Genomic DNA, 19,582 nt, shown 5'->3' with positions numbered 1-19,582 from the left:
CGCTTGGGTATATATCCAAAGGATGCTCAATTGTGCCAGAAGGATATGTGCTCAACTATGTTCATAGCAGCATTGTTTGTCATAGCCAGAACATGGAAACAACCTAAATGCCCCTCGAATGAGGAATGGATAAGGTAAATGTAGTACATTTACGCAACGGAGTACTACACAGGAGAAAAAAAATAACGACATCCTGAATTTTGTAGGAAAATGGATAGATCTAGAAAACATCATTTTGAGTGAGGTAACCCAGACACAGAAAAACAATTGTCATATTTACTCACTCATAAGTGGTTTTTTTAACGTAAATCAAAGAAAACCAGCCCACAAAACACAATCCCAGAGAACCTAGACAACAATGAAGACCCTAAGAGAGACATACATAGATCTAATCTACATGGGTAGTAGAAAAAGACAAGATCTCCTGAGTAAATAGGGAGCATGGGGACCTTGGGAGAGGGTTGAAGGGGAGAGGAGAGGCAGAGAGTGGAGCAGAGAAAAATGTAGAGCTCAATAAAAATCAATAAAAATTTGTATAGGGAAAAAATTGAAATAATGGAAACAGTCTTCCTTAAAAATTTACCAGAAGTGTTATCATTAGTAATCAGCAGATTTTATTTATAGAACAATTTATTGGTTCATTTTCACTAAGACAAATATATCATCTATTAACAAGGGTGTCCGTGTGTGTGTGTGTGTGTGTGTGTGTGTGAGAGAGAGAGAGAGAGAGAGAGAGAGAGAGAGAGAGAGAGAGAGAGTGTGTGTGTGTGTCTGTATGTGTCTTTCTCTGTGTGCATGTCTGTGTCTGTAGTACCAGAGATCCAACCTTGGGTCTTTGTGTCTCTAAGCCATAGATAAGTCCTACCAGATTCTCTGATAATGCCACTATTCAGTTTTATGGGAATAATTAATCATATTCAATAGTTTATAGACCAAATAGAAATAGTTTGTACTTTCTGTTCCTTTCCCCATTATTTTAAGTGCCCCAAAAATTAATATAGAGCTCCAAAAAGGAGAGAAGCTGTTTAATGATAATGTAAATGAAACTATATAGATTTTTCCAAAATCATGGTTATGATTTTGATTTATAGTTATGAAAATTTTCCTTGTCATGTGATCTGGGAAATAAAATAAGTAGTAGCCGCTATGTCGATATTGAGGATGGTAGCTAGATTACTCTAATTTACTGTACCTGATATTTTCTAGAAAGTTTGTTTGGTTTTGTTTTGGTAGCGTAGTCTAGTTTCTAACTCCTGGCAATCGTTGCACCCTCCCAGTGCAGAGATTACAGGTGTGAGGCACCAAGGGAAGAAAGTTCTTTCAAAGTATTTTCAGATGATTTTTTTTCTCTCTGCAATTTCCTCCTTCATCCTAGAGTTGTTGATTATATCTCCTGCAAATTCTCACTAAAGAACTGCTTCCTATTTTAACAAAACTCCAAACAAAAAGAAACCCTATTCTGCCATTTCCGGTTTAGGGAAACTTGAAACTTCTCTCCAGCCCTCCTCCACATCGCGCAGCCTTTCAGAACACACTGAATTCTTGCGACTAAGGTTAAAAAAAAAATCACTTACTTCATTTAGGTGTCTTAAAATACACAAAGCTTTGATAACGTGGGTTTAAAAAATTTAAACTAGTGTCCGATTGAACACAAAGCTAGCTTTCAGCTGTGTTATTTGCATACATTTCTCAGCAGGAAGTAACACGCAAAACTTCTGGTGTCCAAGGGAAAAGGTCCTTTATTCTAACCAAGTGCAATTCAGGATCCTTTGCCCCCCTCCCCCTTATTTTTCTTCCCCCTCCCTCGCCCCCTTCCAGGAGAGGGAATAGTCAAAAAGAATTGTTTCAACAGATCTCGCGGTGCTGTTCGAGATCCTGTGTTTTAAAAAAACAATTTAGAAATGATGCAAATGAGCCTGAGCCTTCCGGGGTTTGGGGCTGGGACTGCAGTGCTGGAAGCTCATTGAAAGCAGCCACTGGTGGAGGCGGGGCTCTGGCCAGTTCCCCTTCGACCTACCCCCACCCTCCTCTTCCAACCTCTGTTTGGCCCCTTGCTGTTCCAGTCGTTGCTGCAGCTGTTTCTCAACCCTCTTCAAGACTCCAGCGACCGACCTCAAGCTCTTGTTTCCAGGATGGTGATCCGTGTATATATTGCATCTTCTTCTGGCTCTACGGCGGTAAGGAGAGTGGGAGCCCACCTTTGTTGTTTTCCAACACACTAGTCCTCCTCTGCCCCAGAACCGTTAAATTGCAGAAGTTACACCGGAAGCTTCTCCTTCGAAGACGCAAGCATCGCCTACTACACCCTCCTCCTCGTCTTTCCTTTCTTCCTTTGTTGTGTCGATTTCATTTTTTTTTCCCGTGGAGTTAGCTTTGTTCGCCTTGAGACATTAGTACCATATTTCGTTTCTAAAAGAAAAATAAAGAAAAAAAGAAAGGAAGAAAACTACTGAGTTTAGGTAGATGGGAGGAGATAACTGCTTTATGGATTTCAAGGTTAGGTGAAGTCAAGTGAAATAAAAAACAATGCCTTTCAGGCTTTCAAGAGTGAGGCATTTAACAAATATGCCCTAAGTACCGAGTTCAGGGGAAGTGCTGTTTCTGTAAAGGATGGAGCCACTGATGGGAAGGGACTGAAAGACTCCTGAGGCACTCAGATTATTGTGAAATCACTGTAATGACATTATTTTGAGAGCATGTAGACAGGGCATATAACACTAAAAGAAAAAAAGAAAACAGAAAGTCAGGAACAGTGATATAAATGGTTTCTTCTTCTTCTTCTTCTTCTTCTTCTTCTTCTTCTTCTTCTTCTTCTTCTTCTTCTTCTTCTTCTTCTTCTTCTTCTTCTTCTTTCTTTTGGTGTGGGTGGGTGTTTTTATTTAATGTAGTGTAAGACATGTCGCCCATATTGGCTCTTATTTTGACTTTTTCTTTTCCTTCAAAAAATTTTTAAAAAACACTACTTGAAGAGACTGGGTAAAGAACACGTGGCAACTGAGTTGCTGCCTCTTCCTAGGATATGATTTTCTTCATCTGCCAACTGTTAACTTAGAATACCAGTTTTTAGCATATTTGAGGAGGATTGGGTAAACTGAGGTGAAAGCTGAATACATACTCCTGGTAAATGAAAGAGCCTCTGTTCTGTTCTTGCAATCCCAGGGATAAAAAAAAAGGGGCCAGCAGTGGCCAGAGCAGATGTGTGGGCTTTGGAATTGGAATGTAGAAACCTTCTCTAGCTTTAGAGTGGTGGAGATCCCAGGTTGTTGGGTTGTTTATCTTTACATTTAAGAGGATTTGGAATAGAACTGACGGTTACATGAAATCAGCAGAACCTTGAACCTTGAACTTTGTCTCTTGCCAATATGTGTGGGTGCGCATAGACTGTATGTTAGCATGTAAGAAAACTTACCCCGAGTGTTATTGAACATTTTGTTTGAAAAAATAGAAGTGTTTGTTATTTCCTTGGGACCCCATTTTAGAAGCCTCTTGGCCTCCATAGATAACATTCTGATGTTTCAAAGTAAAGCATGCGTGACTAAATATTAATCTACTACAATAACTGCATTTTCAAGAACCACTTTAATGCCTTTGGTTAATCCTTATTAGGTTGAACCTCTCAAGCATGTAGGTTTTTTTTTTTTTAATGTGGTGGCTTGCAGTTTCAACACTGCTGTTTGTTCTTTGCTTTCTTTCTCTTTTATTTGTCTTCCAGAAGTAAACTCAAGGAAAAGCTGCTTTAAGAATTTCATCAACTACTAGAGTTACACCCTCTTTCTTTCTTAAGACTTCAATTTCTAAGTGCCCAAGAAGAGATTAAGACTTTTATTACATTATTTACGTGATGGATATTCATGGTATTTGTGTTTAGTTTCTATTTTTTTTCATGGATTTTAAGGACTTGTCCATTCTTTCACAATTTCCATTTTTATGAAAATGCCCATTTTCTATTTCATAGTGCCAAAATAAATGATTTCTTCATTATAATCTTGCATTTATTTAAAAAAAACCCTAAAAGAGTATGAAGAGAGTGTCTTTGAGGAGGCCTTCTTTATGTGAGTGGGGTGCTGGTTATTTATTGGAGAAAGGAAATTTCTTTTATGATAGCAAAACTTTCCTTTAACATAGCAAAAACATTGTCATTTAAACAAATTATTTAGAAATTTGAAGGCAGATGTTCTGATGGAATCTAAAAATATTGAAAAGATATATTTCTGTGAGTTATTATGTGACTGATGAGTGTTTGAAGTTTCTTGGCTTTGGCTTAATGATCTGTATTGAATGTTTTGCCTGCATATGCACATACTATATGCATGCCTGATGCTCATGGAGACCAGAAGAGCGTGTTGGATCTCATGGAATTGGAGTTACAGATGTTTTTGAGCCAAAATGTGGATGCTGGGAACTGAACTCAAGTCCTCTGCAAGAGCAATACATGTTCTCTTGACTGATGAGTCATCTCTCCAGCCCCAAAGCTATTTTCGTATTTTTCCTGAATACTATAAAAATCAGCCACATTATGTGGCTAATTGTTCTGCTACTAATCTAGAACAACAATAATAAACAAATGTTATAGCCCAAAACTTCCTGTATTTCTCATCCTAGCTGAAAAAACAACTTAAAAAATGTTTCCTTGTCTCTGCTCCAATACACAGGAGTAGCACTTGCTTCTCAAGGTTAGAAATAAAATGAAATGTGTTAGACTTTGCAGTGGATTCTTTGGCTGGTTTGTTTGTTTTCAGAACAGGGTTTCTCAGTGTAGCCCTAGCTGTCCTAGAACTCACTGGGTAGGTCAGGCTGGCCTTGAGCTCAGCAGCCAGTCTTCCTTTCCCTCCCAAGTGCTGGAATTAAAGACATATGCCAGCACTACCCGGCTGCAGTGGATTCTTGGTAGTAACTACAGTAAGGACAGCTGATAGGAATGCTTAAGTTGTTTTAGGCACTACCTTACATTTTCTTGATAATAATCTCATGATTATGTTTCTTCAGGAAAGGAAATGCAGACATGGAGAGGTTAAACAACTTCCCTAGTGTCACATAGCTACTAAAGCCATAGAGTTTTAACGCAGGGAAAGCTGCTTAAATTTAAGCTTGTGTGTAACTATAAAGAAATGCATGCTGACAATGATAGAACACAGTTAGTAGGCATGAGGACAAAAATTTGAACATGACCTTAGATGTTAGGAGAATGAATAAGTCCGGCAGGTTGAGAAGAAGTGCCTGGGCATGCCCATATGTGGGAATAGCAAAATGGGGAGCTAGGGTAGGGGAGGGATGCTGTGTCTGTAAGTGAATGTAAGTAAGTGGGGTATGTGGCTTCTTCATTCAAGGCTACGAAAGTGGAGAAGACATAGGCACATTTTGGGAATCCTAATATTTTTTAGGTGAAGCTCTGACAGACAATTCTATTTCTCTTGGTGGAAGCATCTAGCAAGAATGTAGCTTCCAGTTGTCAACAGCAAGTGAATTCTGCATGTTCACGTTTTATTTCTTGTCACTTCCTAGTTGAACTTAACATCTGTTCTTAATATTAGTTTTGAGACAGAGACTCATCGCCTAGGCCAGGTGAGACTCAAACTCATGATCCTCCTACCTCAGCCACCCAAGTGCCAGGACTACTGTAGGTTTGTGCCACAACATCTGGCTTTCTACACCCTCCTTTGTTTAGAATTGTTTGTGCCTGTTATTGGTATGATGTCATGTAGCAGCATATGTATACTACATATCTAGAAGAAAATGAAATATTAAACTCCATGTCTAAATAACTTTATAAGTTGCAGTAGCTTTTAACTAAAACCAACACTGACCTTTGGTTGGAATTGTTAGAATGATGAGACAAGGTTTTGTTGACTTAAGAGAATTTTCCACTTAACTCTTTCTCCAAGATTCTTATTTGAGTTCCGTTTTATGTCCTCTATGCATTTTGTGTGTGTTGGCGCAGACACTTGATGGTTATGGTATCTAGGTGGTTGCTGAGAATCTCATTTAGGGGATAGCGTAGGCAATAATTCTCTCTCTCTCTCTCTCTCTCTCTCTCTCTCTCTCTCTCTCTCTCTCTCTCTCTCTCTCTCGTTTCTCTTATAACTACTGAAATGGAGCTAGTTTTAGGGTGGATTCTATGGCGGTGCTAACTCTCAAGTAATAAAGAGACATGAATAGACCGAGTACTCTTGGTCACCAAATCACAGCTCACTAGTCATAGTATTTTCTTCACTTGTATTAGGCATGTAGAGCAGCAAGCCACTGTTCTTTGTCATGTGGTTCTTAAGTAATCTTTATCTTAGGTCACAGATTTTTTTTGCTGTTTTATCTTTGTATAAATAAATTGAGCACTGACTTGAAATATGTTTTGGTGCATGCCATAGCTGTCAAGCTTTGTTGAAGTGGTGTTTATTTAAAACTATTCATAAACTAATTAGAAGGTCAAAATCAGAACCCATCAAATGAATAGGCATGCTTTTTGGAAACCCCAAACAACGAAGAAGGGTGACTTTCAAGTGTCAAATTCAAAGACTGAATGAAGATCAGTACCTTCAATTTGGTACCTAATACTTGAAAGCCAATTTCTCTAAAACCATAGTAAAGCCGTTGGAATAACTTGGTCCAAATTAAAATAGCTTAGCAAACATATTTCCCATCCAAGTACTAACCAGGCCCCATCCTGCTTAGCTTCCGAGATCAGATGAAATTGGACGTGTTCAGGGTTGTGTGGCCTTAGACAGGAAACCTATCTCAATGGTGGTGGCTCTTGTGCAATTGAAAATGTTTGAAAGTCTAACAGTCTATGGCACAATGTGTTATGAAAGTTAAGTACGACTCATAACTTTGTAGATGAAAACAATAATGGGAATTTATCTTTAGCATAAAGGTTTATTCAGTTGAGGAAGAATAATAACCTTAAGATCAACCCTTCTCTTAAAATGGCCTGTGTTAAAGACTAGACACGGTCAGGCTGAATGTTGTACTTCTTTGTGGCTATTCTCAAGTGTCTTTTTCTAAAACATGTATTGCCCAATAAACTATGTATCTTTAAAATATATATTTATCCTTCGAGAAGTTCATATATGCATGCAATGTATTTTGATCATATTCGTTTCCTCCCACTCAGCTCCTTCTAGTTCTCACGCCCAACTCCTCCCAACTTCTTGTCATCCTTTTTATATTGCCTATCAAGTGCAGCTTGCATTGCTCTTGTGTAAATAGGTGTGGACCGTCCACTGGACTCTGGTAAACCTACTGGGCACCATGCCTTTAAAGGAAATTCTCTGCCAACAGCCAACTGTCAGGAACAACTCAGGTGGGGGGAGGGGCGCACGAGCTCCTCTGCCATCCATGTTAGAATATTGATTGGCTTGAACTTGTTCAGGCAGCCGCAGTTCCTGACAACTCTGTGTCTTTATGGAATACATTTTGTCTTAACGGAATTACCAAGGATTAATATCATATTGTGTTTTATTGGCAAAATTAAATAGATTAGAGGGGATCTGTAAGTGAGTGTCTGTCGAAATGCTGGCCTTCAATTCTACCTTGCGACCTACCTAGAGACCTTTGAAAATTACAACTTAATTACTTCCTTCAATCTAGACCAAGATGAAACAAACATACTTTGGGACCGAAAGGGCAACTCTTTTATGGCGACTGCTTTTGTTAGCATGGGAGACAAAGGTGACATTTAACACTTGACTGGGCCAGAAAAGTTGAAAACAAAGGAATTGTTTTCTAGCCTGATGCTTTACCTTTTGATATATGTTTTTTTTGAAAGGTTGTAGACTTGTAGAGCGAAATAAAAAATTCAAATAAAAGGTTAAAAATACCACAGCAAATTCAGACGCTGCAGATTTAAAGTGGTTAGCACTGTTGGAGTTTTGTTTTCCTTGGGCTACCTTTTTGTTAGCATGGCTGTTCAAGATTTGGCTGCAGGAGTGCTAAAAACTGGCATGGGTTCTTTCTGCGTGGTGCACGCCAGGCACTGTGCCTACTGCTTTTCATACATTCTTGCATTTAATTTAACTCTTAAAGTAACTGTGAGGTGTTATTATTAGACTGGTTTATGTGACTTTCACTGAGATTCAAGAAAGATATTAGCTATATATTGATCAAGACCAAAGAGCTAGAAATGGCAGAGCTGGGATTACAACGAATACAGGATGTTGCCTTCAGAACCCCCAGAATTGTTATTTACATAGCCTCCATGTGTAGATAGTACATAGAAATTTGATTTATGATTAGAAATACAATTAATTTTAAGTCCAGATTGGTCTACAGAGTGAATTCAAGGGCTATTCAGAGAAATCCGGTCTCAAAAAACAAGTAACCATTTAAGTAGGGAGAGTGGGATATCTCAGTGGGTCAAAGTTGTAATGCTGTCTATGTTGATGACCTGACTTTGATTTGTAGAATTCCCAGAGAGATGGAAGGAGACACCCAACTTCTGAAAGTTGCCCTTCTACCACTCACTGTGAGGTACCTGCATTCATACATACATATCATATACATGCACATGTGCACGTACAATAGAAAAATACTCGGGAGATCCTCTTACTAGGTAAATGTGTTCTCATCTGTGACCCTTGCTTGAGAATGAGATGGGAGGGAGACAGGCAACTAAGAGAGAGGCCAGCACTTGGATTTTCTTTTACAACATTGTACGCATGCGTGCATACACACATAGGCTCCACCAGGGGTGTATCATACACACATAGGCTCCACCAGGGGTGTATCATACACACATAGGCTCCACCAGGGGTGTAGTTTAAGTAGTCTTTACCCCTTTTTGTAGGGGCTTGTGCTGCATATTGAACTTCTAGTACTTTGATTCTCATTTTTAAAACTATCCCCTTTGCTTAGCATGGCTGTGCAAACTGATAATCATAGCAACTCTGGAAGTTTGATGTACAAGAATAGTGAGCGCCAGGCCAGACTAGGCTCCATGTTCAGACCCTGTGTCAAAAACGAAAAAAAGGATAAAAGAAAAATGAAGGAAACAAAACATACCCGCCCAACCCCCAAGTACAGGAACAACCACAAAACATGTATTTTATGAATATAAACTAGCATGGGAAAAAAAGATGTAGGTTTTTATGAGTCTGTGACTATATTTGAAAGCAGTGCTGTTATGATTTATAAACTTTGGCTTTGGATTCTCATCTTTGAATTATATTCTTTGGTTTCGCTCTTCTGGAAATAAAAATCTATCGCAGAGTTGGGTTGGAGCCAAACATTTATGCTTGGGAGATTTCCAACAATGAGTCAAGACTAATTAAACTTCACTTTTTAAGCGCCAGACAGTATTCATCTCAGGTAACAGCTATTGCATGAGACACGTTGGTCTGTGTATTTCACCATTGCCTTTCATGCAGCTGCTTCGTCCTAAGTGTGGCAGAGTTCTTTTTTTTTTTTTTTTTTTTTTTTTTTTGGTTTTTCGAGACAGGGTTTCTCTGTGGTTTTGGAGCCTGTCCTGGAACTAGCTCTTGTAGACCAGGCTGGTCTCGAACTCACAAAGATCCGCCTGCCTCTGCCTCCCAAGTGCTGGGATTAAAGGCGTGCGCCACCACCGCCCGGCAGTGGCAGAGTTCTTATTATTAAAATTGTAACCGTATGGAGTTAATCAAGCCGTATGGTTTTGGAAACCGTTATCTCTGGTATAACATTTGAAAGTTGATTTAGAAGGAAAACTTGGGTAGATAATTACTTATTGTTAAAAAATGATGAACTACATTGACTTAATTTCTAGTGCAGGTAATTAGTCAGCTGTAGTTGAGAGTACTATGGAAAGAGACTCATGGTCCAGCTCGGTGGGGGAACGCTGTCCTAGATGGGTGGAGTATTGGGCTATATATCCCTAGCACTCTATAAAAAAGTCACGAAAATAATTTTAAGAGCTGTCTTGCTGTCTGTCATGGAGCACTTAAACATACCTCACACAATGAAGTTTGTCATTTAATTCTCTAACAACTAAGTGAAATCAGTATTCAAATCTATTTTTTTGAGATAAAGTTTCACAATGTGGCCTAGTGTGGGCCCATAATTTGTCTTTTTCTATCTTTAGCACCCTTATTGCAGAGATGACAGTCCGGTCTGATGCCAGGGTCTAGTGTCCCCATTTTTATTTGAGGTCACGGTCTTGCCCTAATTGCCCTGGTGTTCACTATAAGATGAAACTGGTCTTGAATTTACAAAGGTCTCTCTGTCTCTGTTTTTCACATGCTAGGATTAAAAACATGCACCATGGTGCCTGGCCCCCAACCTTAAGAAGCAAAACAGGCTAAAAAAGTTAACAAGGCCACAGAACTAGGAAACCACCTCCTAGATTTGTCTGATCTGAAACCATTGGCGTTAATCTGTATGCTAATCTCCCTACAGATTTGATATTTAATATCACTGTGTTTTTGAATATGTCACTATGCTATTTCCTTTTGGTGATCTTGGAAGAATCATGAAAATATCTCATAACTAATTGGCATACAGTAGTATCAGGAACAATTAATTCTAAGGGTATCTATTATGTCAAGTAGGGAATTTAGGATTTTTTTCTTTTCTAATTCTTTTTTTGGCTTTTTAAAAATAGTTTTTATTGAGCTATATATTTTCTTTGCTCCCCTCCCTTCCTTTACCCTCCCCTTCTACCTTCTGCCATGGTCCCCATGCTTCCAATTTACTCAGGAGATCTTGTCTTTTTCTACTTTCCATGTAGATTAGATCCATGTATGTCTCTATTGGAGTCCTCATTGTTGTCTAGGTTCTCTGGGATTGTGAATTGTAGGCTGGTTTTTCTTTGGTTTATGTCTAGAAGCCACTTATGAGTAAGTTCATATGATATTTGTCTTTCTGGGTCTGGGTTACCTCACTCAAAATGATGTTTTCTAGATCTATCCATTTTCTTGCAAAATTCAAGATGTTGTTTTTCTGTTGTGTAGTACTCCATTGTGTAAATGTACCAAATTTTCCTTATCCATTCTTCGGTCGAGGGGCATTTAGGTTGTTTCCATGTTCTGGCTATGACAAACAATGCTGCTATGAACATAGTTGAGCACATGTCCTTGTGGTATGATTGAGCATCCTTTGGGTATATACCCAAAAGTGGTATTGCTGGGTCATGAGGAAGGTTGTTTCCTAATTTTCTGAGAAATCACCACACTGATATCCAAAAAGGTTGTACCAGTTTGTACTCCCACCAGCAATGCAGAAGTGTTCCCTTTACCTCCCATCCTCTCCAGCATAAGTTGTCATCAGTGTTTTTGATCTTGGCCATTCTTATCGGTATAATATGGAAGGGAACTTAGAATTCTTCTGAGCAGAAAACGCCATGATCTCTCAAGACTGATATTGATCAGGTAGAAAATAAAATGCGTAATTTAGGTCAGTAAAATAAAATCACCCTGTATAAGCTATCCTAACAACAATAAGATGAATCAAATTGGTCTGAGAACGGATTTTGAAGGTGAGCTATATTATTTATTTGGCATGAGTGGGCCACTGCATGTTTCTTTGACTGTTATCCTCACACCCTGAATATGGGTAATGTGAAATGAAGGGAGCCATGGAAGAAAGCTGCTATAAGTGTTAGAAGGAATCATTACTGAAAATTATTGAAACTGATCTCATTATTGCAGAAACTTACATATAGGTGGCCTTGTGGTGTTAGCTAAGAATTTCTTTTTTTTTTTTTTTTTTTTTGGTTTTTCGAGACAGGGTTTCTCTGTGGTTTTGGAGCCTGTCCTGGAACTAGCTCTTGTAGACCAGGCTGGTCTCGAACTCACAGAGATCCGCCTGCCTCTGCCTCCCGAGTGCTGGGATTAAAGGCGTGCGCCACCACCGCCCGGCCAAGAATTTTGAATTTCTTAAGACAGATATTTGAGATGTAGCTTTTCTAGTGAGTTTCTACTTCAAAATGAAGAATAAAGAGATTAAAATTAAAATTTCTAAGTGAATTCAAGGGAACAAAGTTTCTGAAGGCTGGGGGAGGAAAGTTGTCGCAGGTGTGAGTTTACCACATCATAAGACAAACTCTTGCTAAGTTTTTTTTTCTTTGTCAACTCTTCTTTTTTTGTTGATTTTATTGAGCTCTAAATTTTTCTGTGCTCTCCTCCCTCCTCTCCCTTCCCCTTCAATCGTCTCCCAAGGTCCCCATGCTCCCAATTTACTCAGGAGATCTTGTCTTTTTCTACTTCCCATGTAGATTAGATTCATGTATGTTTCTCTTAGGGTCTGCGTTGTTGTCTAGGTTCTCTGGGATTGTTATTTGTGGTCTGGTTTTCTGTGATTTATGTTTAAAAACCACTTTTGAGTGAGTACATATGATATTTATCTTTCTGTGTCTGGGTTACCTCACTCAAAATGATGTTTTCTAGATCTATCCATTTTCCTGCAAAATTCAAGCGGTCATTATTTTTTTCTGCTGTATAGTACTCCATTTGTGTAAATATACCACATTTTCCTTATCCATTCTTTGGTCAAGGGGCATTTAGGTTGTTTCCAGGTTCTGGCTATGATGAACAATGCTGCTATGAACATAGCTGAGCACATGTCCTTGTAGCACGATTGGGTATCCTTTGAACATATACTCAAAAAGTGGTATTACTGGGTCTTGAGGAAGGTTGTTTCCTAATTTTCTGAGAAATTGCCACACTGACATCCAAAGGGGCTGTACCAGCTTGCACTCCCACCAGCAATCCTTGCTTAATTTTTAAGGGAGTAAGTAAGCAGTGTGACAAGACCCAAAATAAGGTCAAACACTTTTGAATTTCTGGGACATTATTTTTAAGAGGATGTTGAAAGACATGTATGATGAAACTGTGATAAAATATCTAGTTGTTATTTACGCAGATAAGGGATTTGATTTAATTTTGAAGTTGAAATTGAAGAATGGATTTTATTTAGTATGTTTTGCAAATACTGTTTATATTTATATTTTACTGTTTTATATTGTATTATACTGTTACGTTTATATTATTTGGGGAGTTTATTTTACTGTTATGTATTATATTATACTGTTTATACTGTATGAGGAGTTTAAGAGAAGGATGTGTATTACATTGAGAACTTAATCTGATACAACTAGAAAACTGTGAACACCAAACTTCATATGCCAAGGGATCCTAGCCTTACCCAAATGCCAGAGTCTCCACGAGAAAGGCCTACCCTGCCAGCCACATAGCATGTATCTACTTTAAAGTCAGTGTGTCTACATTTTGTGAAAAACAAAAATAACACAAGCTTGTCTAAATAATAATTTATGCATAGATGTTCAAGTAGATTTAGTATACATCAATATATAATAACTTTTGAAAATCATTAACTTACAGAGATAGATGTTCCCCATGGTTAGGCATGATGTCTTAAGAGTTTTGCTTTAAGATTAATTTAAGCATGATGCTTCATGCTATATTACTTTACAGTACAGAGAAAACATATAAAGAGCAGCTATTGAAAAAATGAGATACTATATCATATAAAAGCACAACCTAAGAGATCCATGAAAAATAAGCACAATTGGCCTCCTTGGGTTCTTCAAAAATGGATGGATCTGAAAATAATTAGGAGTAAAATTTCTTAGATGATCTCTTAACTTGTAAAGAAAGTACTGCTACTGACCTGCACTTAAGAAAAAAAATCACCATTTTATTTCTTTTTATTTTCTGCATATGTGTGTGTTTTACCTGCATGTATGTCTGTGTGTAGCATGTACACGCAGTGTCCAAAGAGATCAGAAGAGGACAGTGGATCCTTTGGAACTGGGGGTCACACATGTATGTAAATTGCTGGGTGCTGGAAACCAAAATGGGTCGTCTGTAAGAGCAAAAAGCACTCTTAACCAGTGAGCCATCTCTTCATCCACAAGGACTACCATTTGGCATCACAAGGTTTCTTTGAAATATTTGAAGTAAGAATGTTAAGCTTTTTTTGTTGTTTTTGTTTTATGACAGAGTTTCCTGCAGCCCCCAGGCTGGCTTTTCTAGGTAACTGAGGTTGAGATTACAATATATGCACAATCATGAATGGCATGTATGTGTGAGTCATTTGTGTGAAAGTATATGATACAAAGACAGTTGGGATATTCTTTTTTAAAGATTTATTTATTTATTATGTATACAGTGTTTTGCCTGCATGTGTGCCTGCAGGCCAAAAGAGAGCACTAAATCTCCTTACAGATGTTTGGGAGCCACTATGTGGTTGCTAGGACCCCAAAAAGCGCAGCCAGTGCTCTTAACCGCTGAGCGATCTCTCCAGCAGTTGGGATAGGGATATTCTATATGATAACTTTAAATGTGTTTTTCTAAAAATTTTCTCAAGCTATAGGAATTCCTTCTGTCTTAATAACAATTTTAAACCCCAGAAGGAAGAGTAGAATAGATTTTGAGGCTAGGTCAAGTGTTTTCATTTCTTAACTTTGAGTTGATGTCTGTTGAGTGTTAGAAGTAGTTTGTAGGGCCCTACTTGAGAACTATTATAAAATGCAACAGAGGCTTGAATAATAATTTATTTACTTTTTCTACTTCTTACTACCCAGAATATAGTTAGAATGGAGTAGGATTCTACATATTTGCTGATGCATCAACAGACGGCATGTTGCAATTCAAATGCGGGAGGCTACCAGTTGGAAATTTGTGGTTGGTGTTCAGAAACGTAAGACTGGAGTGGGGCAAAGATGGCGGCTAGAAAGTTAATAGCGCAGGAGTCATTGACAGAGTGTTCTCTGAAACTATGTGAAGAAAGAAACTAAGAGAAAGGGATTGCAAAATGAGATGAGGATACAGTCTTGCTGAAAATGTACACACAGGAAGTGGTGAAAGGCACAGAAAAGAGAGAGATTCATTAAGAAGAGGAGAGAGGTCTGGATTGGAAGCTAGGACAGAGGCCAGTCAGTGTTCAGGGAGCTTAGGCATTGTTCGGTAGTGCCATACAAGAATTGTGAAAATTCATAAAATGCCATTGAATTCAAAAGCAGGAAATTATTAGTGATTTTGGGCATAGTAGTTTCAGTGGCATGCTGAAAGCAATGACCTGCTTGCAAGGACTAAGGACTAGAATCCACAAAGAAGGAGAGACAGGTATTGTCCAGTTTTTCACTGGTGTGATAAAAAGAAAGGCTCTCGCTAAGTGAGGAACATGTCAGCTAGGGACAAAGCTATAGAGATGGATGTCCAATGAGACCCTTTCTCAAGTAATAACAACAACGAACCATTATCCTTACTAATTTAAGTTCCCTGTAAAGTGTGTATTGACCATGAAGAGAGTGATTTTATTTTTACTGGCCAGTTTTAAATTGCTCTTGTAAGAGAATAAGCAGGAAAGTCACGGCTCTTACATAAGTATGAATGGCTGGACAATTTCCACTGCCCTTACTTGCCAAACCAATTAACAAAATTGGCTCTTTAGAAAATAATAGTTTGCTTGCAGTGCTTGCCTAGTATGTGCAAGGGCCTGGATTTCATCCCAAGCCCTGAAAATAAAAATAAATAAATAAATAAATAAATAAATCCTTGTGGATGTTTGTGTTTTGCACTGGAAATGACTTGGGAGTTCTAAGAGTGCAGCTCATGCAATGTTTCTTTCAGAAACTTGAATTGTTTATACTTAGTTTCATTCCCAATGTCAATGGAAGCTCCCCAAGGCTGCAGGTTGGTGATCAGTAAGCAGATGTTTCTGTAACCTTCAGATTTGCGAGCTGACTTGGAATCTTGTGCACGGAATTCAAAGAAGATAAAGAGATAAATGCAATTCTTTGAGATTCCTTATAAACAAAACTGTTAAGAGTCTAGATCTGAGCGCTTGTAGAGCCTTGGCTCTCTACTTGTACATGGAACTTACCTGACAGCCTGTGGATGACAGCAAAGTCATAGAAACAGTTGAGAGACCTGAATAAAGATCCTTGTTAAAGACTGGACATTTTGAATAGATTAGCTAGGCCATGTTCTGGCAATTCTCAGTCTATGATTTGCTCTGTGAACTGTTTTCCTTCCACGCTCTAATTCACACATTCATTAAGAAGCATTTATACCAGTCGCTGGAGTAGGTTATGTGCCTTAGTTCTCAAGGACAAGACAGAACCTGGAATAGTGTCTCTCAGAACCTAGAGTGACTAAGAATGGGAAACTATGGGGATGTCCTTTGAGAGGACGAAGTTATGTGCTTTGGGAATGAGAATATATGAAGTGTTTAGAGTCCAACATCCATTTGGGGCGTCTCTGCCAGTATGTTGACAAACTCTCACAGAAGTCCGTGTCTTTAACAGATGTTCAGATACCTTTTTTGGTCTACTTTCCATTTATGTCTTTGTGAATAGTTATTTTAAAACGATAATTTATTATTTCAGCTGAACTTTTACCCTGTTTTCTTGTCATTTCCTTGGAAAGGTGTGGGAATTAGACTCTAAGTACAATGTTCTATTTCGGTTTCTTTCTGTACTTGAACATGCAGCAGAGGCATGATTAAGGTCAGTTCTGATTAAGGGAAAATGTAGCTGTGATGACAAGCTGAAAGATTTGTGGGTTTTCTGCCCTACTATTTCTGTCAGTGTTTTGGAATTTCAGGGAAAAACACTAAGACATTCTTTTATTATTGGACAAATCCTATTCAGGCTTATTTCGATTCCCTTCACCTTGCGATCAACCTGGCTGGGGTATATATACTTATTCCTTACAGAAACTTGAGCTGGCTCCCTTAACTACTTATGAAAGCCTAGCTATCATAGGTTAGTCTCATCCTTCCTGCTCTCCCTGGCTCTTTCCTTTGCTTTTCTAAAGCTTATAGGATTCCCAAATATTTGGTTGAGGTTTAATTCAGGTTTCGCACAACTGTTTGCCTCATTATTTATATTCCAGCTAAATTGGATAAGAGTTATATTTTGTGCTAGAATTTCCAAATAGGGGCGGGTTGTTCAGTATGTTGGTCTTTGGCCAACTATATGACCAAAAAAAAAAAAAGTAATCTTTGTGCTGAAATAGTATTTTTCTTAAGTTTCCACTAAATAATTCGATAAGTAGACAATTTCTGTCTTTTCAACATAGTTGTAGCTCAGCTCAATACAGTGGTTCCACTCAGAAAGTGTTCTTGCATTCTCCCTGGGAGTCAGTAGCATCTGAAGCCAGTTATTCTCGTGGATAGGTTTTTCTTTTCGAACCAGGGTTGCTCCTTTTAACATAGTATCTCAAATATAAGATTTCTTTTTGTAATTGTACCGCACTTGTGGACTGAAACAGTGTCGCCTAGGTAGAAGCATCGCCAGTGTTGCCCAGGTGGAATCATTGCCAATGTCGCCCAGGTAGAAGCATCACCAGTGTCGCCCAGGTAGAAGCATCCCGGTGGAATCAGTTTGTCTTTCTTACTCACTCCTTTGTTATTAAGACTCCTTGATTATGCCACACGATGTTTTGTGTCTACTGGATAAAAATCAGCTTTTACTCACTTCTGTTTTTAGGACCATCAAATTGAAAGCAAGCTATTAAAATCATCTTTCTAGGTGAGGTCATAGGAGGTCGTCCAACCCATCCACATACGGACTGCTTGGGAGCTGGCCCAGAAAGATTCTGATCCATTTTTCTCTTAGAAAACTCTCCCAGCAAGCGATGAAAGGAGACAGAGACAGAGACCCACATTGGAGCACAGGACTGAATTCTCAAGGTCCAAATCAGGAGCAGAAGGAGAGAGAGCACGAGCAAGGAACTCAGGACCATGAGGGGTGCACCCACACACTGAGACAATGGGGATGTTCTACTGGGAACTCACCAAGACCAGCTGGCCTGGGTCTGGAAAAGCCTGGGATAAAACCGGACTCTCTGAACATAACGGACAATGAGGACTACTGAGAACTCAAGAACAATGGCACTGGGTTTCTGATCCTACTGCACGTACTGACTTTGTGGGAGCCTAGGCAGTTTGGATGCTCAACTTACTAGACCTGGATGGAGGTGGGGGGTTCCTTGGACTTCCCACAGGACAGGGAACCCTGATTGCTTTTCGGGCTGAGGGGGGGGGGGACTTAATTAGGGGAGGGGGAGGGAAATGGGAGGCGGTGGCTGGGAAGAGACAGAAATCTTTAATAAATAAATAAATTAAAAAAAAAACAAAACAGAAAGGTTCTCCTACCAGGAGCTTACACAATTATAAAAAAAAAAAAAAAAGAAAACTCTCCCAGGAAAGAAACCTTTTCTCCCCCATGGTAATACACTGGGATCCTACTCTATGTCCCTTCTTTCTCTGGACTCTAGGGGTACAACACAGAAATCTGGGTGACAGTGAAAGATAGTGTGCCCATTCTCTTGTGTGAGAGAGCTCAGATTCTTGAAAGCAAATGCGCTGGAAGTAAAGGACTGTGCTACATGCACACTCACCTGGTAACAGCTGAACAAATAGTTCCCAAGTAGCCACTAAAATAATATGCAGAGCCTTTTTTTTTTTTAAATTTTTGGGAAGAGCCCGGAACTTGTATTTTGAGAAAGTTAAAATAAGCCCCATAATTTTGATTTCTTCCCTTCTGTTCTTCTTTTTCCGGGAAGCGTTCTGTATCTTGCCCATGCCTGTCAACTGCCACTACCACGTGGTGGTCCTTTCATGAGGCTTGGGATTTACTGGATTTATATAAATTTTAAGATAGATATTTTAAACATTTTAAATTTGTAGGTCCCTAATGCGCAAGTACTGGGCATAGTTGAATGGCGTTACTAATGAAGAAAATTATAGGAGAAGACTAATTTAAGCCCCAGTGCCATGCCTTTAAAAGGTTCAGTTGCTAGAAAAAGAACTGCTGCAAATCTTTGAACTAAACTGCTTCTGTTGTAGAGAAAAATACCTGCCTTAGGACTTGGAACTCCAGGTGGCGAGTTTTTAAGGTAGTTAAATGATAATTTCTTAGCAGTCTTTCTTATCATCAGCTCCTACTCAACTCGGGAGCCCGGATTGACACTGGGAAAGAAAGGAGTTTAGAGAAGTGCCTTAGGCCCTGGAATGCACGTTCCTTGTGAAAAGAAAAGACCTCAAACTTGCATCCTGGGGAATGCTGGATTAAAAAAAAAAAACAGGAGTAATAGTAACTACTTTGAATTTGGTTGAAAGAAGAAAAATTTTCACCACCGCCCCAATAAATTGGTTCAAATTGTTAGCTGAATAAAATGTCTTCCCTCTTTCTAGATAGAAATTGTAGTTCCGCCTATGTTTCTAGATATTCTAGATATGGTTCATGAGAATGTCAGTTTTTTGTTTTGTTTGGAAATACTAATATTAGCACAGAAGAGAGGCCTGTTATTCCTTTTCCATTGTAAGTGAGCTAGTCTCTTGAGGGAAGAAATAATCTCAGTCTTCTCCCTCCCTCCCTCCCTCCCTCCCTCCCTCCCTCCCTCCCTCCCTCCCTCCCTCCCTCCCTCCCTCCCTTTTTCCCTCTGTCCTTCCTTCTCTCCCTCCCTCTCTATTTTCCCCTTCCTTTATTTCCTGCCCTCGTCCCTTTTCTGACTCTTGCTCTGTTTTTAGCCCTATGGTCATGAAAGAACGCACAGTGTAAGAGGGTCCAGTGGCACTCCTAGGGACAGGGGCAGAGGGAGGAGAATCACAGGAAGTTTGAAGCCAGCCTGGTTTACATAACTGAATTCCA

At 39.1% G+C, this 19,582-nt stretch overlaps 1 protein-coding gene across 1 annotated transcript in view; it reads left to right on the top strand.

The window, feature by feature from the left end:
• Positions 1 to 1,911: 1,911 nt before the first annotated feature.
• LOC121443446 (SH3 domain-binding glutamic acid-rich-like protein) overlaps positions 1,912 to 19,582 on the top strand; it is an 83,419-nt gene continuing 65,748 nt past the window's right edge. The window contains exon 1 of the mRNA XM_041645201.1: positions 1,912 to 2,177. Within this exon, the coding sequence (XP_041501135.1) occupies positions 2,133 to 2,177 (45 nt within the window). The 5' untranslated portion in view covers positions 1,912 to 2,132. The remainder of the gene's footprint in view (positions 2,178 to 19,582) is intronic.

This window comes from Microtus oregoni, unplaced genomic scaffold (genome assembly GCF_018167655.1).
Source record: "Microtus oregoni isolate MIOR12 unplaced genomic scaffold, Mior012 000107F_000, whole genome shotgun sequence".
Taxonomy (NCBI): Eukaryota; Metazoa; Chordata; class Mammalia; order Rodentia; family Cricetidae; genus Microtus; species Microtus oregoni.
Note: the sequence above shows the minus strand (reverse complement) of the source record. Positions and strands in the feature narration are given on the sequence as shown.